Source organism: Agelaius phoeniceus, chromosome Z (assembly GCF_051311805.1).
Source record: "Agelaius phoeniceus isolate bAgePho1 chromosome Z, bAgePho1.hap1, whole genome shotgun sequence".
Classification (NCBI taxonomy): domain Eukaryota; kingdom Metazoa; phylum Chordata; class Aves; order Passeriformes; family Icteridae; genus Agelaius; species Agelaius phoeniceus.
In genome coordinates this window covers 68,047,559-68,073,159 of record NC_135303.1, presented here as the reverse complement: position 1 = coordinate 68,073,159, position 25,601 = coordinate 68,047,559, and the positions used below count along the sequence as shown (strand labels likewise).

General features: G+C 38.5%; 1 protein-coding gene across 8 annotated transcripts in view; it reads left to right on the top strand.

Moving 5' to 3' along the window:
* DOCK8 (dedicator of cytokinesis 8) overlaps positions 1-25,601 on the top strand; it is an 89,815-nt gene that overhangs the window by 14,587 nt on the left and 49,627 nt on the right. For 4 of the 8 annotated variants that reach the window (XM_077171548.1, XM_054651690.2, XM_054651692.2 and 1 more), the window contains exons 2-14: positions 4,518-4,620; positions 8,771-8,946; positions 11,947-12,018; positions 15,331-15,454; positions 16,198-16,413; positions 16,812-16,897; positions 18,044-18,110; positions 18,363-18,512; positions 19,132-19,212; positions 20,040-20,199; positions 20,798-20,943; positions 21,179-21,272; positions 22,411-22,573. In XM_077171548.1, the coding sequence (XP_077027663.1) occupies positions 4,518-4,620; positions 8,771-8,946; positions 11,947-12,018; positions 15,331-15,454; positions 16,198-16,413; positions 16,812-16,897; positions 18,044-18,110; positions 18,363-18,512; positions 19,132-19,212; positions 20,040-20,199; positions 20,798-20,943; positions 21,179-21,272; positions 22,411-22,573 (1,638 nt within the window). Of the gene's footprint in view, positions 1-4,517; positions 4,621-5,784; positions 5,910-8,770; positions 8,947-11,946; positions 12,019-15,330; positions 15,455-16,197; positions 16,414-16,811; positions 16,898-18,043; positions 18,111-18,362; positions 18,513-19,131; positions 19,213-20,039; positions 20,200-20,797; positions 20,944-21,178; positions 21,273-22,410; positions 22,574-25,601 lie in introns of those variants that run through there. The other 4 variants (XM_077171550.1, XM_077171551.1, XM_054651691.2 and 1 more) reach the window with 3 other exon arrangements.

The following is a 25,601-nucleotide window of genomic DNA, read 5'->3' as shown; positions in this document are numbered from 1 at the left end:
CCATCCAGCAAATTCCTTATTCACTGAATAGTACATAGTACATCCATCATAGTACATCCATCCATAGCACATCCATCATAGCCATGCCTCTCAAATTTGGAGATAAGCTGTCACATCAGATAATGTCACAGAAACCTAAGTACATGACATCAGTAAGACTTTTGTTGTTGACCTTTGCAGACACTCCATCATACAGGGCCACTAGGCTGGTCAGGCACAATTTGTCCTTAGTAAAGCTGTGCTGGCTGCCTTGGATCACCTCCTTGTCTTTCATGTGCCTTAACACTGAGGATGAGGATGTGCCCCATGGTCTGCCCAGCCACAGAGGTGATGCTCAACAGTCTGTAGTTGCCTCTGTGCTCCTTCTTTCTCCCCTTTTTAAAAATGAGAACAATGTTTTCCTTTTTTCCATCAACCAGGATTTTACCTGACCACCAGGACTTTTCAAATATAATGGAGAATGGCTTGGCCACAACACCAGCCAGCTTGTCAGGCCACTTTTAGTGTCCTGCTGCTGTTGCAGTGGGAATTTTAATCCAAATACTTTACTAGAGCTTTCTTGTTTCAATTTAAGCACATTACTTATTCTTCTTCCCTCTAGGGACATGAACTGTTCACCATTTTCTTTACTTACTGCTATCTTCTACATAGTCAAGGACAACTGCTGTCTCCTGTCAATCTCCCTTTTGGTGACACAACCAGTTTTTTCAGTCTTTCCTCCTGGGTCATCCTTGCAAAATTTTTAGCCATCTAACTGCTCTCTTTTGAAGCCTTTTAAAACTGATTGCACCTTACTCTGTGTTGTTATAAGTGTATACATCAGCCCAAATATGTCTCTTTGACTTCTATTAACAGAAATAGGATCTGTTTCTCCTCACTGTGGTAGTTTTATTGGTAAGTGTCCCAGTATACTATCTCAGTGTCTCTTCTGTGATATGGCTTTTTTTTTTTTTTTGACAGTTAATTTCACTTTTTGTATTTTTGCAGTTGTTTTTTTTTCTTCCTAAGTTTAGAGGTTTGCATTCATTTTTCTTGACTCTAGCTGTGTGTGTGCTGATTTCAGACTGTTTCTAAAATACTTATATTCCTCCTGGGTTGATGCAATCCCCAGATTAGGGGGATTATAGGGTAACATAGTCCTATGTTACCCTATATCCATGTTGTAAAATAAAGTATGGACTGGAATTAGATTGAGGAAAAATTAAATTTCTTCTCATAGTAAAATTTCCTTGCAATTGTCTTTTGAACCAATGATGACTATGCCTTGAATATGCTTTATTAACCAGCTGTGAGCTCTTTTGGAAACAGCTGTGATGATTCCATGCAGCTGCTTGCTCTCTCTACTTATGGGAATGTCATGAGGGACAGTATCAAGAGCCTCACTGAGCCAGTTAAACCATCACAGAAGATCATAAGTATGGTTTTATGTGACTGCCCTTAGATAAATCCATATTGTCTGTTCATCATCTCCTAATAATTGCCAATAACATACCAATAATTGTGAAACTTTTTGGACCAGAATTTACTGCAGTCCATATTTTCTAGTTGCCCACTATACACTTCATCATCAGACTATTAATAAACAGGCATGTCTAAGGTGATGTACATTTTAAAGTTAAGTCCAATTTCATGGTTCCCTTGCTTCAACTGAATGGAAACCACAGAACTTTTTCTCAGATTTGTCAGTGACTGTTTTACATTTATCCTTAACCACTTGCCTTCTTTCCTTCTTTTTAACACATAGATAGACCATTGTTGCTGTCAAGTATGACTGTAAAGCTCTCCTCAGAATCAGACAGGCCTTCTGTACAGACAAGGAGGGTAAAAGTATAGGCAGGCATAGGTGGACTGCAGCCTCCATGAAAGCTAAGACATGACATGCACTAAATGAGTGTTAATACCATTTTCCTGCGGGTACACCAATAGTGCCCAAGGCAGCTCTTTGATCAGGAAACAGGCATATCACAGACAATAGCCATTCTGGCATTATCAAAGAGCCATCTAGTAGGACCTCTGTTTCCACCTTAGTTCTCAAGTTTTCAAAAGTCTCCGTGCAGATCCCTGACTGTTACACCCACCTTTCCTCCATGTTGGTGTGATTAACTTGTGCTTTTGGTTCTTTTAGCAATTGGGACTCTCCTTTATCTAATCCTAGCAATTCTAGGCAATAATTTCTGAGTTGGTTCAAACAAATTTTGCTGTCTTCTCTTCTTCTTACTGTACTTTCTTCTTTTAGTCATTGCAAAACTGTGAAGTCAGTCAAATGAACTATTCTTACCTGAAAGTTGCCATTACAGATTACAAGGTTTGTCATCCATTGGACTGATTTAGTTTGCAAGTTCTTTCTATTGGTGAGACACTGGAACTAATTGATGACAATGATCTTGAGAACTGTATTTGCTCTCAATTAGCTACATTTGCCCAGGCTTTTACCAGACAGCAAATTTGGCCCCTCATACATATATGTGTTTCCTCTTGTATTGAAAATTCATATCATTTCCTCTTTGAAGCATATGACAACCCTATATTGGATGTAATTTAAAGGTGTCTTATATCATTGTTTACTGCAGCAACTTCTGCTATAGACTGCAACAGTCTACCTCTGCTGCTACCTCTACTATTTCCATCAGTAACAGATAGGGGAGAAACTGACTCAGTTTGCAGTAAAATAATAATTTTGGATAATTTAAGTTTTGTACACGCATTCATTATCAGAGATTATTCATAGTAGGAAATTGAGTAACAATAACCCTGACATACAAGAAGCTTTTGTGGTAATCACATATCCTCTGAGCAGAGAGAGACACAGCTGTCCCAGGATTTTCCTGAGAAGCTGCGAGAAGCTGTGAGAAAGCTCAGAGAAAGGATTAAAACAATTATTATCTCTCTTTCTGTAACTGTTGTTTATAGATATGGTTCTTCACAGTGTGCTATTCATAGTTCACCAATAGTGTGAGAGAAGATTCCTAAAGGCCAATCAGGTCTTGGGTCCACCATTGTTTCTGTAAGAACTGTAGATTTCTAATAAATAAGTGCCTTTTCATGCCTTCTGATGATGGAGTCTCTGTATCACCTTTGTTGTCCCCAGTACACCATCGGTGATAGCTTTTCTTTCTAAAATAGGTCAAAGATAATCTACAAAGTGCACAGGCTTTGTCACTTTCCCTACATGGCTTCTTGCTTATGTAATCATTGAATAACCTTTAAAAGGTCTTGGGTTTGAGTTTTGGAATACCACTGATGAGTAGGAAATCCTCTTCCAAATGGATCTCTTCACTTTCTCTATAATGATGTCTTTGTTCTGTCTGTGATTGCTGCTGACTTAAGATGGGAGCAGCATTACACTCACACCTGTCATAGCCTTTTGACCTAAAAACAACTACTCTCATTTATGCAACTTTTATTTTCTAAATCTAATCCAATACTTTGAATACCTTCTGTCAGGTGCCTGTTGCTTCACATGAACAGAAACCTATTTAATTCAGGGTTTCATCATGCTCAAAAAAGCTGTAGTAAGTGTCACAGAATAGGTACAGTAGTAATAGGAATCAAGAGGCCACAAAGGAGAAAAAGTGCAGGCAAAACTGTCCTGTGGAATTTGTTAATTCTAAGATGCCTATTAATGCTTGCTGAAGTTGAAAGAGTCTCATGTGGAGGGGAGAGTCTTCTTACCTCTGTGTTTTCCTTTTTCCCATTTGACTGCCCTGGTGGGCTGCAAGCTATTATTTTTACTTGAAATATGCTCTACTGCATCTTGTTTTAAAAATCTTGTCCTGAACCCTTATGGTGAAATATAGTGTGGGTGTTTTGTTACCATTTCATGGCTGATTATTGTTAAACTGATTATTCTAAATCATATTAACTATTAATTGATTATTTTCCATGAAAAATCACCAGGCTACTCTGCCATATTTTCAGACTGTATGCATTATCACCCTGGGATTTCTGAAGAATTCAGTTCTGGTGTCTCTCTACTTCCATAGCAATCAGTTACTTAGCACTTACTAAGTTTTTTCCTTAAATGTTTAGCTGATACAGTAGGCAGATTTTTTAATTCCTTCTTTGGTTTGCCTTGGGCTTTTTGCAACAAAATCCATTAGTGGTGTAAGTATCCTTTGATCAATTAAAATATTTGCTTATGTAATGTTCATTTTTCTTTCTCTACTTTATTAATGTATTTTTGCTTTGCAGAAGTGAATCTGCAAGTATTCCTATGAAGGTTGCAGTCACACTTTACTTCAGGCCAAGGTTATTCTTTCTTGCATAGCATTTCCCAGTTGTGAGGGTTGCAAAATGATGATAAAAATCTGTTGGAAGAGTGACAGAATCTTAGTTATATAGGACTGCAAATATTTTATGAGATTTGCATCAACTATAAACCAAGGGGAGCCTAGATCATTATAAAATAATATCTCTCTAAACACCAAGACTGGAGACTAAATTGGCTAAATGCTGGCATTTGGAATTTTGTAAAGGGATAATTGTAATTATAAGGATTTTTCTCTGCTTAATTAAAGGCACTCGTCTGCAGAAATAAGAAAGCAATTTACTGTTCAACCAGGATTTGCACAGTCCTGTCAACGAAGCTTAAGTACCCCTGGCTTTTCTACATTTCATCTGGTAAGTTCTGTGTTTATTCTCCTTACACAGGTTTGGCATGTACATTGCTTAATTGTTTTAGGGTAAATTAAATGATCTTCTAAGTTGTCTTGCATTTCACTGGCTTCCACCTGAAATTGTTAAAAATAGTCTCTGGTGAGCTGAGGAAATTATGCCTTTGAGAAACATGAGAATGTTCCTTGGAGCCTGAAATAGACAGTCCCTCTATATATTACGATGAATCAAAGTTAATTAGTAAGTGTTAGAGTATATTACATTCTTTCCCTGATGGAAACATTCAACAACTTCTTCAAGTAAATGCTTTGAATTGTAGTCCTTCTTCCCCCAGTTTTATATACTGAGCATGATTTCATGTGGTCTGAAATATCCTGTGGTCAGATACAGTCACCTGTTCTGGCTGTGTCCTCTCCTAGCCTCTTGTGCATCCTGTCTCTTTGCTGGTGGGGTGGTATGAAGAGCAGAAAAGGCCTTTGTTCCTTGTAAGCACTGCTCACCAATAATGAAAACAAATTTTATTATCAACACTGTTTCCAGCACAAATCCAAAACATAGCCCCATAATATTTGCTATGAAGACAAATCAACTATATCTATGCTAAAACCACCACAGATCAATGAATAAAGATAAAAAATACCCAGAAAGGTATAGGCTCAAAAAACTTAACTTAATACAGTTTCCAGAGCCAGCAGCAGGGGCAACGTGCCGACTGTTTTTCAGTGCTGTAGAATGTGCATGTTAAGTGAGAAATGCTGAAGCATGTCCCAGTTGACATAGACATAATTGAGTCAACTCTTATGTGTCTCCAAATCATCTTCAGCCTTACACTCTAAAGAAGTCAGATCATATGACAAAGGGAAAAAATGCCAGATCTTTTTATTGCCTTTCAGGAGGATGAGTATTCTGCAAACATACTGTGCCATAAGAGAAACTGATTATTTTTTTGGTCCCTCTCCTTTTAAATTCTGATTATTTTTGTGAGGTCTGATAAGTAGAAGCAGGAAGAGTCTTTGTGCACCAGTGATTGTGAAAATCTAGATGCAAGTGGTTGCTTCCTGTGTCAGGGCCTCCCGCCACTACTCACTTCCTTAATCTGAGGCACTGTGATCTTTAACTTGTTCCTTGTGGTTACTCAGCCTGACGAGGCCAGGTCCCTTCTTCTGCACGCAGACAACCGCTTCTGCTACCAAAAAAAATTGGTAGCATTTCAGTTACCAAGTATTACACCGTAGCTGCCATTTTGTGTGTGCTGTCACAATCTACATGCCTCTAATTCATCATCCTTAAAAAAGGTATGTATGCAGTAATGGTTTCTGGCATTTTCTGTCGAAAATTCTTTTGCACGTTTTTATGATATGTGAAAAGGGGTGCTGGCTTCTTATTTAAGCCATTTTCTGTGTTTCCTTTGAAATGCTGCACCAGTTGTTAAGATCATTTCCCTCCACCTGCATTTACTTTTAACACTACCTTTTTTTACATTTACAATTTACAATTGTCAAAAGCGCATATTTTTAATAATTAAAGGTTATTGTTAACACTTGAACTAGAAAAAGAGGATCCTGTGAAATGCAATGGATTTGACCTGACAGAATGGAAAAGTATGACTTCTGAAAGGAAGTACAATGGTTAATTAAAAATTAGATTTAATTAAGCAAAACTATTTTGCATGCAAAAGGTATCTTCAGCAACTGAAAAGATGTAGTACACCTTTATATACTTTAAGCGGTGTTTTACTTTAATTTTCTGTGAAATACTTTTTCTATTAGATTGAAATATATGTTATATATATTTATATTTATTACATATTATTTCTTTGTTAAATATTTTATATGTTTTTACATCTAAAAATGTCTCTATAGACCTTTTTATATATCTATATATTAACATGCTATGCTTTACCCTCTGACAGGACAGTAAATGGCCTTCAACCATATTATGCCAATAACTAATAAAAAAAATAGCAAATAAGGTTTACTATTTACTCATAACTATTGATCCGGCATTTTCAGCACTACACTAGGTGCAAACCAGAGATAGTGCTTAAACTAAAGGCCAGCAGAGTATTTTTTTTCCGCTGACGGCCTTATAATTTGATGGACTTGCTGGTAATGTTTTCTTTTTGGCTAAAAAGAGCAAAGACAGGGAAAAACTTTTCCTAGAGAAATTTTTGGTAATTCAGTTGATGCCTTAAATGTACAGGCAGAGGAGAGAGCTCAGAGACTCTGTTTATGCAGAAACCAATATAGTTTCCCTTTAAAAGGGGAATCCGAGGTAGGGGGTGGTACTTGGTTAGGTTCAAAGGTCTCTACTAAAATATTTGCAGGAGTATTTACCACATAGGAGGATTTTTCAGAAGTTTAAATTGGTTTGCTTCTCCTAGATGTTTCCAGCACATTTCTTTCAAATATGCTTAACTTTCTGCAAGATATTTCTGGATTTTTTTAATCTGAAAAACTTCCTCAACTATATGTCCACAACACTAAAATGGTTCCAAAGCTTGCATTTACTAATTATTGTTTTTGACACATCTTCTTTTCTACTGCGGCTGATGCAGTGTATTAAGTTCAGAGCCATTTTAGTTCAAAGTTACTGGTGCTTTGCCATTTTTGAGTCTCTATGTGTGTTTCATAAATTGAGAAATTTCTCATTGTCCCATTGAGCTAAAATTCCTATGTTTTAGATACAACGATGGTGTCACTGGAGTCACTTCATGCTCTGGTGAAATTCCAGTCGATTTCCATGAAAGTCTTGCATGAGCAGGCCTCAGCATTAATGAGGGAAGACTTGCTGATTATGACCCACAGGTGTTTACACTGGAGTATAAGGAGGATAGCTTAAGAACACATTGGATGAGACAATAGGCAGAATAACATGGAATATAAAGGCATGTTGATACCAGGCACATTGGAAGCCTTCTTTTCCCCACAATGCATCAACAGCACCACAGATGTATTTTTTGCTGGCAGCTTCAGAGGACAGCTTCGTGAAAGATATCTGGGATAATCAGTGCAATGCAATCCTTGCCCTTTACAGAAAGGAGGATTTATTAGTTGGTTTTTCTAGAATTCTTCCTCACAGTAAATGAGTTATTCCAGTGCTATTATTCTAATGCTGCAACTAATTTTCTTCAGTTTTACAGTGATGAGGTGTCATCAGCCTTTCTGGAACACACAGAAAATAAACTATAGATTTTTCTAAAGCTGTAGTTTTTAGATCTATTTTTTACTTGTCAAGAAAATCAATGATAAAAGATTCTAGTCTCTGTACTCAACTGGACAAATATTGTATTTCCTAAAGACATACAGGGTATTTTTATTTGTTACATAGCAAGTAAAATAATTTTCAGTTTTGTCTATACATACACTTTTAATACATGAAGTCACATTTATTTGTACGTAGAACATCTCTAGGTGCCAAATCAAACATGACTTTCTGCCTCTGTTTTTGACACTAAACAGATAAAAAGCATGCATGAGTCCTACAGCTCATAGTTGTTTAACTTTGTTCTGAGTGGACCTTCTCTTTAAGAACGGCTAATTAAATGTAATGAGATACAGCTTCTGTCTATCATGGTGCAATGCAGTGCACTGTAGAAATGGGGAATATCTATGGTTTGCAGTAATAACTTTAGTAGTTCCGTGTAATTTTTTGCAAAAGCACTGTACAAACCCTTGAAAAATACAATAAATTAAGAACTCAAATAATACAGAATCCAGTAATATTCAGAGACTAAAAATAGTAATTTTTTTCTGATTTTGAGTATATATTGTCCTGAATTTTGTTTGCACTTGAAAGCACAGAGCATTTCCATTAGTGTTTTTCAGGCACAGTGCCTCAAATGAGTGCATCTTTGTGACGGCAGCAACTACAGCACTAACTGCAGTCCTTAGCTCCGTAACTTGGAGTAACTTCCAAGACCTGGCCTTGTTATTCCTAGTGTGTTTTGTCTGCTATCTCCTGCCCATTGGCCTTGCCTGTCACTGCCATTTTGGTCATCTCCCTTATATCCTTGTTTCAAGATTAGAAGTTTAGATGTTTGTTTCTGATGTGTAATAAAGAATGGGAATCACAATAGTTAAATAAATATGCCTAAATTACACTATCAAGAAGAACCTTCTGTTGCTAAAATAAATGCTTCTTTATTTCTCACTAGCCTTCCTTTTATGATGCAGTAGACCCAGTAGATTTTGAAGGCTTCCTGATGACTCAGCTGAACAACCTGGACTTAGATCTAGCACAAGAACTTGGGGACTTCCCTGAAGATGATTTGGATGTTGTCTTTACACCCAAAGAGTGCAGGACTTTGCAACCCTCTATGCCAGAAGATGGGTAAGGAAAGTTTCTCTCCCTCCAAAATGCTGCAAAAATAATTAAAGTTTTGAATAGTTAAAAATAGTTTTGAAGATGTTGATCCAACATCACTCTGCCATGCGTCCAGCCATTACTCAGTTCCTGAACTTCAAATGTTTGAACTTTGCCACTGGCTCTGTTAGGCTTGTTTGCACACTTAAAATTATGCAAGTGTTTACACAACTTCCTTGGTAGCGGCACAAGTGAGGTAGGCATCAACAGGAAGAGGAGTAAAGGACAGGAGGATGGTATGAAAAATAATTTTTGCAGCTGGGATGCCAGAGATAAGTTTATTCTGATCAGGAAACAAGCACAGTATTGAGTTTTTTGGGGTTTTTTGCCAGCTGTGTGTTACATTGATCAGATCACTAAGAATCTCTTTCTCCGTACCTGTCTTGCTTAAATGGGAGGAAATGGTTCATACTTCACAAGGTTTGGGAAGGGGAATAAGTGTTAATTTCTAGTGTAGAAGTCACATGTGGTTTTAGGCTGATATTGATGAAATAATTACCCTGTTTTAAACAGCTTATATAGGTAGCTTATGGTGACACTGGTGCTCAATGGTCCTGCAAATATTTAAGCTGGTTTGAAAAACAGGCATGCTATGAACAAAAGCATTTTTCAGAATGAGAAAATTCATCGGGGAGTTTTCTGATGTGTTATTAGAAAGGCTATGCAATGTATACAAAATACACTTCAGGGACTATTTCACTATAAATGTGAAATAGTAGAACTCCAAGACCTGTGGAGTTTGGCAAGGAGTAACAGTGAGACAATATGAAGCAGCATTTAGCTGAAGCAGCACCATTTAGCCCCAAACTGCTACATCAGCAGAGATGGCTAACTATACAGTGTGTTTGGGATGGGGGCTGGCTCCTTACAGCGTATCCAGGAAATGAACAGCACAGGCTATATTCAGTGCTGTGCTGAACTGCCATGCTGAGGGACAAATTGGCTTCATTTACATTGTCTTGGCCCACAGGGGAGACCTGCATCCCCCTCTGTTCCTGCCAAAGTTGATACATGCTGCTCTAATTTTTACCAGCCAGCTGTTCAAACTAGAGCCCTGTATAACAGAAGTATTTGTTCAGTGTTTTCTGCCCGACACACCAAATACAATGAGGCTAAGTGGGAAGCACAGTTTGTGTGATTTTTGCCAGCTGTAGACTAGTTGAGAATCCTCTCTCTAAGCAAGGTTTCAGTCTGCAAGTTTCTTCTTGGCCCAGTGCTTCTCTCAAGGAGAACAAAGACAGATGTAGAGATGAGATGCCATGCTAGGTTACCTGAGAACTATTTGAATCACACAGCTTCTAATATTTGCAGAACCCATGATTTTCAATTGAAGTTATTTATAGAAAAGTCCCAATCTTTACAAGGTATTCTTGTTTTTTTCTGTGGATTTGAGAGAGAATGGATGTGGGAGACAACAAATGGGATTTTTTTGCTTGAAGTAACCTTTGTTTAAACAATGGACAAAAATATTGAAATAATTATTCAACTTTTGAAATTACATCTAAAATAAGGCCATTTCTTACCTATTTCCAAGGTTATTTCCCACCATGCCTGATGTTTAAACCAGCAGTTACCTATTTGTTTTTCCAGTAGAAGACCATGCAGGCTCATTCTGTAAAATCAGTTTTAAGCCTGATTTGTGCTACAAAGTTATTACATGTTCTATAAGGAGTCTGTGACAAAGCTCAAATAGTCAGTACCAACAAATGTGCTTTCAGCAGATTTTTTTTACAGCAGCTTGCCACTTAGCCATTCACATTGATATAATTGATATTGGTGTTTTTATAGAAAATCCTGATCAAGAGTGCCAGGATGTGTTAGGGAGGATGAGAACACAGCAGGGGCATGAACCAAGGATGGGCCTGCAGGCAGTGCAGTCAGTCTTTGATGTTTCTGTGTGCAGAGAACAGGAAACAGGTACCACCGACCAAACTGGGTTAATGTGCTGCCTGCCAGCAAACACACCTCCCACCTGACCCAGAGGCAGGAGCCACCAGAGGCAGGGGCACTCGACAGCCTGGCATCAGCCAAGGCTCTGTCCCACTGTGCCCACACAAACCTGAAAAAGCTGTTAGCCAGCCTCGGAAACCAGTTGCAAATCTCTCAGGAGTTCTATGTGGAAAGTGCTAAAAATCATAATACCTTTCACCCGTTCCTGTATTGAATGTGTATCCTACCTACTCTTTTACTCACTTGGATTGGAGAATGCTAAAAATTATTTTGGAACAGGTCATTAAAATTTTTAAGAATGGGCATAGGGGAATTATGCCACAGCGTCATGATGTGAAGTTCATGGGACATTGGCTGAAAGACCTGTAGTTCCAAATAGTATCCAGGCTATCAAGGAGCACTGACAACCCCCTTCATTAAAGAAGACTTATTTGAAAAAAAGAAAATGAAATTATAATGTATTCTTAGAACTTAAAGTTTTATTATGCTATCTGATTAGAAGCTTTTTAAGCTTCAAGTTCTAAATTTTAAGTTCTAAAGGGGGTCCCTTTTTAAGATTTTCTTTGTTTCTGTGGGAAGAGAAAATTGCCCATACATAAAAACTCGGTATTTGCAAGAGTCCAGGAGCTGAGGCCTCTAAAGAAATATTTCTATATCTTGAGACTTGTTATCAAGTTTTGAAAATCACAAGGTTGGTTATGTTGTATAATTTATTTAATTTTACTATATTTTATAGCAATGTCACTCTTATGTTTATAAATAGATAGTGTAGGAAGTGGTTACCTCTTCTCTGTTAAATGTATGCTTGTACGTTTATCAGTACAATACCAAAAACCTGCATAAGGGAATTCATGCAGTACACAGGATTTTTTTTAAACCTCAAACAATAGTTTAGCAGTAAAATAAATACACAGGAGAGGACTAACAGAGAGGCCTTTATCTGACTAGCATGTTTAGATAAATTTGTTTGTCCTGAAAGTATGACTTAGGAGCTGAAATATGTTGCTTTTTCCACAGGGTTGAACTAGACTCACACGTCAAAGACTGTGTTCAGACTTACATCCGTGAGTGGCTGATTGTGAACCGAAAGTAAGCAAGATAAAACTAAATAAAATAAAAAATACATTTCATCTTACTTATCAGAGAGGACATGTTTGCTCTTATAAGTAATCCTAAATTATTATGATTTTAGTCAGTGATTGAAGATGAGAACTGACTTTTCAGTAGTATAAATAACCATATTGTTTTGTTTGAGATGGTGTGCATTGCCAAATACTTTAGCATCTGCTTCTTAGTTATCAGGCTGTAAATGGATGAGAAGTTGATGGGAAGAAATTCACATCAACCCTCTGTAGTGACGATTTATCTTAGTCAGGAAAACTAGTACTGTTTGATCCCACTAAAAGGAAAGATAACAGGGATAAAGATTATATTTGCATGCTTTTCTCCTATTCATGCCCTGAAAATTCAATATGATTTGATTTCCAAATGTGTCTGAAAACTCAAAGATTATGGCCTTTCCCAGCAGTGATTGTGTTCATACGATTATCCGTGTTATACCCAAATTTACTATTTTATATCAGTAAATGATTTCTGCACTTGAGCTCAGTGTAATTCAACACAGAGAGTTGGGCCTGTAGTCATTATAAGTGCTTCATTTCCTTTAGTCTAGTTAATTATATTTTAATTTAATTTTATTCTGTCCTATTCTGTTTCATATGTAAAATGTGAAGGGGACTCTCAGTCAGTGCTCTCTGTTGCAGGATGTCTGTTCCCAGACTCTTAGGGGAGTCTGTGGGATGTCTTGCCTCCTTCCCCATCACCTCATCCTGTTCTTCAGAAAGAGGTTTTTGGAGCTCTGTTTTGTCCATAGCACTTCCTCTTCATCCACTCCTGCACTCATGCCAGCTCTTGAAAAGCAGAAGGAGCAGCAGGTGGTTGAGTGCTGACACATTTGCTGCAATTTTGTTGTGCCTCTTCACTCCATCTTGTTACTCTGTGTTTTTCTGATGGACATCAGCAGCCAGTTGGGTTATGGGTGCCTTTTGGGTTTACAATGGTGATTGCAGAGAAATTTGCACTGTTTAACTGTGCAACTTGTGCTCCTCAGTGGAGCAGCTACTGGGGGTTATTAAGCGACTTCCTCCAGGGGTGCTGATGAAACTGATTGAATTCTCAGAACTGCTCTGCAGTGAGTCACTAAAAGTAGGCTAGTGGGTTTTGTTGGCTCTCCTCCCTCACCACTCAGAGCAGAGCACAGCTCTTTCACACAGCGCTGTTCTGTATGCTGTAAAGAGCCAGTGTGCAGCTTTGTTTGAGCACAGGAGAAGGGAGTAAGCAGTAAAGTAGGTGAAGTGAAAAATAGAACATGGCTATTTTTGCATTTGTGTGTGCTGGTAGAAGTGTGAATGGAGCCATAGAAATATACATATGTGGAAAGTTTTGCTGAGTGTTTTACTGTTTCATTAATTCGGGTGAGGTAAATTTGCATTCAAAATCTTCATTGAGCAGTTGACTCTGTGGTAAACATGATGGTGGACTCTGCCAGAGAGCTGAGCTTTGGCAGCTGTGGCTAGCAATGCCAGCAAGTTATTAAAAATTGCAAAGAACAAACCACTACGAAATATGCTGCAGTGTCACATAATCCAGTGATAGATTGATATTGGGAATCTCATGTTATGCTTGGACAGCTTTTTTTTCTTTAAAAAAAAAGTGTAAGCAGAAGAAAAGATATCAAGAGAAAAATGAGAAAAAAGTAATTGTTTCCATTGTTTTGAGGAAGGCTGGAAAAACTGTAGCTGCCTGCTTGACAGATGTTATAGAACAGGTTGCTAAATATATTGTCTGGTGAGCTATGGGTGAGACAAGTGTGTGAGTAACTTTGATCCACTCATGAATGTGAAGGCTCAGAACAGGAGATTGAGGAGTCTGCAGTGAGTGGCATGAGCAGAGGTTATCCTCAGGCCCCAGGGTAGAGAGGTATGTGGCAGAAAAGCTGGGCACAGCTGGAGTACATGTGGCCTTGCAGGAGGCTGCATGGGTAGCTTGTTCCTGTGCCTATTTCTCTTTTCAGTTGTCCTTTGGGTTTTTTCCTCATCTCATTTTCTTAATTCAGTGTGTGCCCATTAAATTGACATGTGTATTAAAACCATGGTTTGCCACTTGGTGAGTTTTAATTGCTATAATGCTTTTCAAAATAAATAAGTGGTATAAATAAATATTCCAGGAGTAGTTATGGGGAAAGGCATCTTTAGTGTAGTTTTCACACCACAGGGAAAATGTGAACTCAGGTACATAAATTTCTCCATTAATCATTTGTTTGCCACCAGAGGCAGTGAAAAAAAATCTATACAACCTTTTTTGGATTCTTAAATGTCTTAAAGTCATGCAGAAATTTCTGCCTTCCATTCTGGATAATTACAGTGGTTCCAAAACAAGGTCACATCCAAGGAGAGCTGGGATTGTCTTTTTATGACCAGTTTTCATTGCAGTGAACTGGCAAACGATTAAAATGCAAACAATTAAAATTAAAACACATCAGAGCATATAATTCAGTTACTCCCAAAATGTAATAAAAAGGTGTCTCCCTGATCAATAATTGCTTATTGTGTCTTCTTTATGAAAGTACTCAGATGCTCAGTCATTTCCTTGGGAGTATCACAGAAAGGAAAATGAATGAAGCAGGATGTTGTAAATAAGGAGATTGATTGCAAAAAAGACTATCACAGGATTTAGCAAATTGCATACTAAAGTGAAAGAAACAGAGCTCTGGATGCATCTAACGCCTTTTTTTCAGGGTACCTGCTGTTTTTTTTTAATCTGCCTCATAAAAAAGTAACTTGAAATTTCAGAAGAATTTTTCAAAGCTGCCAACCTGGAGGGTTACATTGGGGCATAGAAATAGCCCTCTTCAAAACCAGGCATTTTTCTGGAAGTTGTCGATTGTTGCATGCGATTAGCTTGGCATACAAGCTAGGTCCCGGATAAGAGCAGTAAGAGATTTGATGTATATAATTGAAGAGGCCAGCCAAGAGATAAGTGATCCTGATCCGTGTTCTTAAGGTCACTGAAATAATTACCATGTCTGATGAGGAGATCAGAGCAGATTTTGTACCTAGGTCAGGTTTTCCTGCTGTCTTAGACCTATACTCTGTAGAAAAATTAACTGAATTATCTTTTTTTTCCTTTTAAACTGTTCTTAATATACATTATAGAGTCACAATGGTGCATAAAACATGTTAAAATTGTGAAATGTCAGGTTTTATATAAAAGCTGTGCTACACTGCTTTTTGCAGAACAATCTTTTCAGTTTTTAAATAATTTTTAATTTGTCTTTTCTGTTTTATTTTCCCTTAACACTTCCTCATGTTCTCCTGACCTTCTTGGGCTTCTCCATAAAAGAAACCAAGGGAATTCAGATACTTGTAGCCTGAAAAACAAGGGATCCCGAAAAGATTTTCACAAAACACTTCAAAAACAAACATTTGAATCAGAAACATTGGATTCTGGCGATGCAACTTTTCAGGTACATTTTCTTCACTTTGGGAAAAGTGATCAAATACAGCAGCTTCCCTCAAAAGAAGCATGTGGTGTGACTCCCCCTGAGTGTTGTGTGCAGTTGTGCTCACTGCAGTATAAGAGAGATAGAAAGCTATTGAAGAGCATCCAAAGGACGGGCACAAAGCTGGTGAAAGTCCTTGTGGTGGAGCCGTATGAGAAGGGTCTGAGGTTGTTTGGTCTGTTCAGCCTGAAGAAGAGAACACTGAGGGGACACCTCATTGCAGTTCACCTTTTCCTTGCAAGGGGAAGAGGAGGAGCAGGCACTGAGCTCTTCTCTGTGGTGACCAGTGACAGGACCCACAGGAATGGCCTGAAGTTGTGTCAGGGGAGGTTTAGGCTGGATATCAGGAAAAGGTTCTTCACCCAGAGAGTGGCTGGGCACTGGTAGAGGCTCCCCAGGGAAGTGGCCACAGCACCAAGCCTGACAGAGTTCAAGAAGCTTTTGGACAATGCTCTCAGGCACATGGTGTGATTCTTGGGGATGGTCCTGTGCAGGGCCAGGAGCTGGATTCTGTGATCCTAGTGGATCCCTTCCAACTCAGCATATTCTGTGATTCTGCCATCTGTGATGGCATCAAGCAGAGCACCATGCTGGCCATTAGGCTTCACGGCAGAGGAGGCGTTAAAATACCCTCTGCCAGCTCACCAAGAGCCATTCTGTGACACCCTGGTGCCCAAGCCACACCGTGCCATTTTCCTGTTTTCCAGCAGGTGGGACCCCAGCATGTTCCTGCTGTCCCGGAGGAGACCTCGAGGACGAGCGCGGCCTGCTCGGACCCGGAGCTGCGCAGCCTGCAGCCGGACCCGCGGCTGGAGCACCTGCTGCGGCACGCCAGCGCCGAGGAGTTCGAGCGGCTGAACGAGGAGGCACGCCGCACCAACAGGCACCCCGAGCTCCTCGCCCTCTACCCTGCCGTGGATGAGGTGAGCCGGAGCCCGGCTGTCCTGCTCCCCTCTCCCAGGTGGCTGTCCCAGCGTGCCCGAGGTTAAAGCCGCACCACAGCAGATAAACGCTACACTGCTCTCAGTGTGGGCCAAGCCATATAATGGTGATACGGCTATGTCAGGGCGTCACCTTTCATAGCAGCTTGTACTTGGGGTCCACAACTGTAAATATTTGGTTTAAATGCCAGTTAGGGGTCAGGAATGTAAATATTCAGAAATAATAAATCTGTTTCCTTTCATCTCTGGGGACATTAACTGCCCACTGAGGGGGGGAAGATGCTGGTCTGTAGCAGTGGCTCAGCTACTGTCATGTAAATGTTTTATGCAAGTGTGTAAATTTACAGTTGTTTTAATTGAGTATGATTGTTTAATGATAGGAAGATGTAGTGGAGATACGACCAGTGCCAGATCGCCCAAAGGAACATCTGGGCAACAGGATTTTGGTGAAGCTGCACACTCTGAAGTAAGTAATCCTTCACAAGAATTGCTCACCATTTCTGAGTTCACAACAGTGTGCAGCTGCACACCTTGTTGCACCACCATAGCTATCCCCTACAACAGCATTCACTGCTCAAGTGTTCTTTCTTAGTGTAGCAGAGAATTTTTTCTATATCCATCTTTACAGAAATCTTTAGCATGCCAGGATGAAAAAGAGTTGGGAGTGAACCCAGATTATATACTTAAAAAAAAGAAGAGGTGATTGATGTCCTATGCACTGCTGGACTTTTGTTGTGGTTTAACCCCAGCCACCATCCAAGCCCCACACAACCACTCGCTCATTCCTCCATCAGCAGGACTGGGGAGAGAATCAGAACAGTAAATCTGGAGAACTCATGGGTTGAGACACGGACATTTTAATAGGGAAAGCAAGTGGCACACAGACAAGCAAAGGAAAACAAGGAATTAACTCGCTAGTTCCCAATCACAGGCAGGTGTTCATCCATCTCCAGGAGAGCAAGTCCACATGTAATATGACTTGGGAAGACAAATACCATCAGTCCAGATTTCCCCCCTCCTTGCTCATTTTACCCCCTATTTGTATTCTGAGCATGGTGTCACATGATCTGGAATATCCCTTTGGTTATTTGGGGTCACCTGTCCTATCTTTGTCTCCTTCCAGTCTCCCATACACCCTAGTCTCCTCACCAGCTGGAGGAGTACCAAAAGCAGAAAAGGCCTTAGTTTTAGGCAAGCCCTACTCAGCAACAGAAATATCTTTGTATTATTAACCCTGTGTTCAGCACAAATCCAAAACCCTAGCCCCACTCTGAAGAAATTAATTCTCTCGCAGCTAAAGCCAGCATAACTTCATAAACAGAAAAAAAAGAGCAATGTATGGTAATTTTAACCAATCTCTGAGACCATCTTCCTGTCAAATTTAGAAAATACATTGCATGCAGTCTACTACCCTTCTTTTCCTCTCAAAATCATCTAATATAATGCACTAATAAAAAAAATCCTCAAGACTTTGAGAGAGCTGAGGTCTGGAGCTAAGTATTTCTCTGCATTTTAATGAAAGTGCCAGTCAAAATATAACTCTTCCTTTTTTTTTATGCACCGCCATATGACTGCAGTATCAATCAGTGTCTTGTGTGTCTTTCCCTAACAGGTTTGATATAGAGATAGAACCTTTGTTTGCATGCATAGCTCTCTATGACATAAAAGAAAGAAAAAAGGTAAGTGTATATACATCATTTTTGTTCACTTGGCCTGGGTTTTTATCTTCAGAGTAGCAACTTAGGAAAACTTACACAAAACTTGCTACTTTTTTACACACACAGTCTGATCCAGGATTCTTGCTATTGAGTCAGCCACATTATTGCAATTGCTGATTTTGTAGTTGTAGTCACAGATTTTGACTTGCTTTAAAGTTAAATTTTAGGCATTTTTGCTTTACAACATGTTTTAACCACTTTTTTCTTTTCAAGATCTCAGAAAATTTTCATTGTGACCTCAATTCTGATTCATTAAGAGGATTCTTGCGTTCTCATACACCCTGCATTGACTTGTCTACTCAGGCAAGATCAGCAATATTTTCTGTCACTTATCCCTCACCAGATATATACCTGGTAATAAAGGTATGTTACAGTACTACTTTGACACCATTCTGCCTATTCCTGTGGTCTGAGCTCATGGAACTGACAAACATGGCTTTTGTCTAGATGAGATGAATTATGACAGTTTTTAATAGTAGTATGTGAGCAGGTGTCCAGTGGTATAACTCATTTCAAGCTACAAGGTTATATTACTATCCCATGTGCCAGTTCTACTAAGTACGTAGAATTTCCTATCTCTGCCTAAGGGAAATCAAAAATATAGTGAAATAAGACATTTTCAAAAATTTTATTTACATTCTGTGGAGGTTTTTTGGCATCACTTTTGTGCACTTTGCATCATTTTATTTGCTTAATTCTGAGACTGAGTTAGCCTGAACCACTTAATTTGAAATGCGTTAATTATCCTTATTTCAGTGAAAATGTGGTAGTAAGTGATTGACTGTGTTGTCACATATATATTTTCTGCTTTCTAACAGATGAAAACTAGAAGGTTTAGCATCAGTTACTCCATAAAGACAGTTTTAAGAAATTATATACAGTTATATATCTAGGCGAGCTCTTTCAAATTGCTAGAGAAACAACATGTTACTATTTGGATGACATTTTTTCTTTAATCATCTTATTGTATTGCTTTTTGTAGATAGAAAAAGTGCTTCAGCAAGGAGAAATCGGAGACTGTGCAGAGCCCTACATGGTTCTTAAAGAAAGTGAGGCTGGCAAGGTAAATAAATAACTGTAAAGAATATTTAGATCAAAAAATGCATGCTTAAAACAACCAACCAACCAAACAAAAACAACAGACAAAGAGCCGACTGTTTGAAATAGGATGAAATACCAAAAACACTGGAGGAAAAGGTGGTTAGATCATCCATTGTGCAAGCAGTTTGATGTCTGTGACTGACAGAAAGAAATCAGGAGAAGGCAAGGTGCATTATTATTACTGACCCCTTTGGAAATCAATTCTGACACAGTCTTGAGTCATGAAGCAGATGGGGGTGAGCAAAGGAAATGAGTGAAGTGTAGAATTAGCAGACATACTTGTACCTCAGAGACATGCTGTTGGTTTGGATGGGCAGATGGCCTGTTGTAGTGTGCAGCTCTCCCATTCAGTACTGTTGTCCATAGATAATGTGAGTTCTGTTCAAGAAATTCACGGTCATTTACCTCCCTGGAACACACTGACAGTGTTTGCTGTGCTTCTACATGTCTCACCTTTAGAATATTGCTTTCAATAGAATTTTTTTCTGTATCTGATGAAAGAAGTAGAACCTGCTAATGTTTCATGGTGATTGCTCATTCTGGATTTGAATATTACTACAAAAAGACTGGCTTTCTACATTTCTATAATACAAATGAACTCATTGAAAAGAAATTGAAGTGAATGTACAAATCAAAATCGCTACAGTTCTGTCTATGATGTAGCAAGAAAATACAAGATACCAATGCAAATTATTTACTGAACTGTGAATATGTAACTTACATTTTTGTCTATGGTAGCATTGCAATAACTGACCTCTTTTGAAACAGCCAATATTTTCTTTGTTTCAGACGAAAGAAAAGATTGAAAAACTGAAAGCACAAGCTGAATCCTTTTGTCAAAGGTTGGGGAAATACAGAATGCCATTTGCCTGGATTCCCATAAACTTAGCTAGTTTCTTCAACTTTTCAACACTTGAACGAGAAATACAAGAAGCTGAAAGTTTAAATGGTACTTGTCTAACTCTTCTAAGTAAGGCAAAATGGCTCTGCAGTAGGACTGGGTATAGGAAACAATGTTATTCACTCTGGCATCAAAAGTGAATCACAGATTCAAACTCATGTCTTGACAGCTTTCCTTTTCAGTCCTACAGACACTTACAAATTAATTGTGCACACCATGTTTTCTCTGCATATTTATTTTTATGTCTGCTAAATATTCTTTCATGGTTTAGGCCCAATTTTCATTGAACACTGGCTTTGTAGAAGTAAAATTTCCTTTGCCCATGGGGTTAGCTAGCAATACTGAACAATCAAGGTACCAAACGTATCAGTTTGGTAGGCAGGACCATTGTTCAATATGCTTTATAACCCATGAACTAAAAATTTAAATAAACATTTGCTCTGCAGAAATAATGCCACTTTAGTAGGTGTGTCCTAGTATTCCACTATTTCACATAGTCGGAAATAAAAGAAGCAGAATGTTTTAGTTGCTCTATCCTCTAATGTTGGTGAGATTTTTCTGTGGTTTTCTAGTGTATTCTGGGAATCTTTGTCCTGCAACAAAAAGTAAAAAACAAGATGATGATGCATTTAATTTCTCTTTGAAGGGAAAGGTTCCAGTAGTGACAAGAAGGCAACACTGCTGCAGGCAAGAAGGCTTTCTGAGAGAGGTTTCATGTCAGAGGATAACTATCCAGCATCAAACTTCAAAACAATGCCTCTGATGAACACCTTTACCACCTTCTTTAAACAGGTACTGGATTCTCTTTAGGTCTGATTTCATAAGACATTTTTTTATCAATGTAATATGAATTGTGTTGGGAAAAGCTACCAGTTATATTTGTGTGGGGATAGAGAGACAACTGCAGTCAAGTAAATAGTAATCCACTTGCTTTGGATGCCTTAAGGACATGGTTCACTCCTGCACCTTTTGTCCATGTTATGAAGTATTGTTACAAAGATACTGATTTTTGTCTTTCTCTTGGTAGGAAGGAGACAGGCTCAGTGATGAAGATCTGTTTAAATTTTTAGCTGATTTCAAAAGATCATCTTCCTTACAAAGAAGAATTAAGACTTTACCAGGTACATAATTAATTTTGGATGGAAGTTGTTATATGTATTTTTCTCCCCTAAACTATTCTGTAAATTCTGAACCCAAAACCTATTTGACTTGGGTTAAAAGCCTATAGTATGTGCTATTGTGGAACTTCCTGGGTTTCTGGTGTCTACCTGAACACAAATGCTTTTGAATTTTTTTTTTTCTGCATGAAAGAGTATGGAAATTTAGATTTAGTTTAATATTTTAAAATTATTTCTTTTTCTCCCTAATTTACAGTGTACCTACTGGATATCTTTTGTTATTATTCAAACCATTTGAAGACAGTTCTTTACAGCAAATTTCAAGGATCCTTGCTACTTCCCTGCAATGCTTTGAAATGGTTCATATTTTATAGAGAGGTTAAAATGTATACACATTTCATCTTAGCTTGATGTCAGTCAGCATTAGTTAACAAAGAAGAGAAGTACAGGCAGTGTTTAGCTACTGTCAAACACCTGACCAGCTTAATTTTTCTTTTCAAGTAAATTACAGTTCAACCTCTTCTGCATTGTGGAGGAACCTTAAAAAATATGAACTGAGGACAAAGCTGTTTTTCCTTTTTAGCAGATTTCCAGAAATGACAAGTCTGAGCTCCACAAATGGTATTAACTTTCCACAGCAGAGAATTTCTGTTTGTAGTGGGGTAAATGTTATCAGTACTAACTGTGTAACTGCTCACCACAAAAAGCCTAGGTTTCCTGGTGGGTGGTGCCTACTTTGCCAGAGATTAATCCCAGCAGAATCTGAGGGGAGGGGGAGTAAAATAGAACTGTATTAGACAGCACACCTTTTGTTTGTCTCCCAGACAAATGTTATGTTACTTGTGCGTGAAAGACACTAGAACATTGACCAGCATATAATATTCCTTCTTTCTTTCTATTTTCTTTGAAACAGTACAGGGTAGACAAGAAGCTCTGTGTTGCCCTGATTGTGACTGGGTTGTATGTAGGCTACTTTTTCTGTATCTTTCTGTACCTATTATTTTCTTCTCATGCAGCCCAAGAACCAGTTCTTTTTTCTGCACCATTGCTATGTAACCTTACATATTGTTTCAATTTTTCTTTTATTATAGGCTGATAATTTTTTATATTTTTGTTAATATTTTGTGATTTGATTTTAAAGGAACTCTTAAAGTGGAGATTTCCCCAGCTCCAGAAAACATTGGTTATTGTCTGACACCAGAACTACTCCCATTGAAGCCATTTTCAGAAAACCGTAATCGCCCTCACAAAGAAATTTTGGAATTCCCAATTAGAGAAGTGTATGTTCCCCACACCATTTATAGGTAAGAAATAACATATATTTTTAACATTTCTTTGAAAAATGTAATTCAGATTTTTTTTCAGAAGTAGAAACTAAAAATATTTTTTTAAAAGGCTAAACACAATGTGTTGGGCTGATGATTTCATCTTCCTAGCCATTACAAGATAAAATACCTGCACAATATTCCATAATGAGTTTACTAATCTAATTGTGTTGTCTTTTGATAAATTTTCTATAACATTAAAAAAAAAACTCCTTTAACAATTGTCGTTGATTTGGCATCTATCTATCTATCTATCTATCTATCTATCTATCTATCTATCTATCTATCTGTTCTCTTATGTGTTTGCTTGGTTTTGGGCTTTTTTTTCCAGTAGATTTTATTGTAGTTTATCTCTTCTGGTAAATTTTTATGCTCAGTTGTTTCTATTGTTAATTTGAGTCATCTGAGTATCTGAGGAAATAATGTGTTGCTCTATGAACTTTTCAATTATGAATGAGCACTCTACGCTATGTAATTTAATTTCTTTAAATCTGTTCTGTTATGATTGTTTCAAGGTGATCACAGTAGTCAGTAGCATGCAAGTGAGCAATTCCAATAATTTATTTCTTAATAATCTGGAACATGTGAAAGTCCTATAAGAAATTAACAGCAGAAGAATATGTTTCAAGATGTTTGTGCAGTATTTCATTGCTAGTGAGTGGTGTTATGGTAATAGCTAACAGTAATTCTGTTGGGTGTATTGCAGTAGTATAGATACAGAAATAACTTGAAATAATGACTTTCATCAGATCATTGTGTTAGTCAAGACAAGGGAGCTTCTGACAATGATAGTAGATGGTGCTATTCTAAGGGGGATTTCTGATCCCTAAAACAGTAGCTAGATACTGTATTGTATTAGTGGAAAAAATAAGAAATTGTTGTGGCTACCAATAAGGAATCAAAGAATGAAGGCACAGAATAAAGCGATGTAAAGCTTACTCGTTTCTTGCAGTAGAAATTAGCAAAGAGCCAGCTCTCCCACCTGCTCACCTGACCCAACCCAGGAGGAAAGAAGAACGAGACTTGTGGTTCTGTACAACTCAGAACTGCCCCATGGCAAACTAATTTATTCTGGGGAGATGATCCACACCTTCACAGTAAACTAGAGATCTGTTTGGTTGTTGGTGACACCTGGATTTGTGTCTCAGCTTTACAGGAGAGCAAAAAGGAAGTGGCAAAACTTATCTTACAATAACAACTTGCAGTGTGGTGTCAGCAGGAAATAAGTAAGCCAGTTTGGCTATAGCCTCATTAGAAGTTTTGGAGGCGTTACTCTTGTGCTCTGCCATAATTCAGTGGTATTCAATCTCCTAAAGACAGCTCACAGCACCAGTACACTAAAATGCAGAGATTCTTCTCTGTGTATCAAAGATAGAATTGGATGGTGGTAGAACTTTAATGCAGACATTTCTATAGGGAAAATAGTTTTTATAGAATTGAAAGTGGAAATGTAAATGAATGTGAGCCAAGATGCCTTTTTTTAGTTTAATGAAAAAATAAGACAGAATTTTAACTTTCCTACTCATTGTCTGACCCCAGTAAGTGTCAATTCCAATGTGCAGTCTTGCAGTGTCTAAACGTTTGGTTTTGACAAAAACTATTAGCAACTACTGTGTTTCTGAGCTGTAACAGTTGAGTCTGCACAGAATATTCTCCCTTTAGTTCTCATCAGGTTCTCACTTCTGCAACTAGACATAATAAATATCAAAGCCACCATGCCAACAATTAACTTGTGCTTCTCCTAAAGCAAATTTGGGTGTCCCCACACTATCCTTCTGTTGCCAGGGTGTCTGTATTGAATACATACATCCACATTAGAGGAAATGCTTGCTATCACTCAACAGTCACATTTTTTCAGCAAGGGTTCACACCTTACATGCTTAACCTTTCATTTTAAATCTCCATTTTGATTTTCACCCTAAGTAAAAGTCATGGCAACGAGACAAAGTAGGATTTGGTCAGTCTAACTTGTAATAATGAAGACAAGTTCTATAAAGAATAGTTGCCTTCATTAATCTTTACATTAATTAGCGAATCAATGGTAATCACACAGCTGACATACATAGGTGATGTAGGCCAATGAACATCTAGTCCAACTGTAACCTGGCCATGCCAAGTCCACCACTAAACCATGTCCCTTAAGCTGCACATCTACCTGTGACTGCACAACTTCCCTGGATAGCCTGCCAATGCTTGACAGCCCTTTTGGTGAAGAAATACATCTTAATATCCAATTTAAAGCCCCCTGAGCCTCCTTTTCTCCAGGTTAGACCCTCCCAGCTCTCTCAGCAGCTCATCACAGGACTTATGCTCCAGGCCCTTCCCCAGCTCTATTGACCTTCTCTTTGGACACACTCCAGCAGTTCTGTACCCTTCCTAAAGTCAGGGGTTAAGAAATGCACACATAATTTGAGGTGCAACCTGACCAGTGCTGAGTACAGAGGAACAATCCCTGCCCTGCTCCTGCTGGCCACACCATTGCTGGCACAGGCCAGGATGCCATTGGCCTTCTTGGCCACCTGGGCACTGCTGGCTCCTGTTCAGCTGCTGTCACCAGCACCCCCAGGGCCTTTTCCTGGGGCAGCTTTGCAGCCACTCTGCCCCAGCCTGTGGCACTGCCTGGGCTTGCTGTGACCCAAGGGCAGGACCCAGCACTGGGCCTTGTTGAACCTCACACCACTGGCCTTGGCCCATGGTCCAGCCTGTCCAGACCCCTCCATGGAGCCCTATGATCCTTTGCTTAATTTAACTGTCATGTTAAACTCATGGTGAATGCAATTTTGAGTCTGAGATTAAACTAACCCATGAGGAGTAACTCTGAATTTGTAATAGAGCCAAACACAAAGTGTTTGTTATTTTATTCCCTTTCTTCTAATCCAAAAAGTAAAATCATGCTGTCTTACTTAAGCAATTTGATAGTATTTAGTCATAGATGTGAGTCATGGCTTGCTAGGGCCTTAAAGGTGATTTAATATTTTCTAATTTTTGGATATAAGTCTGCAAACCA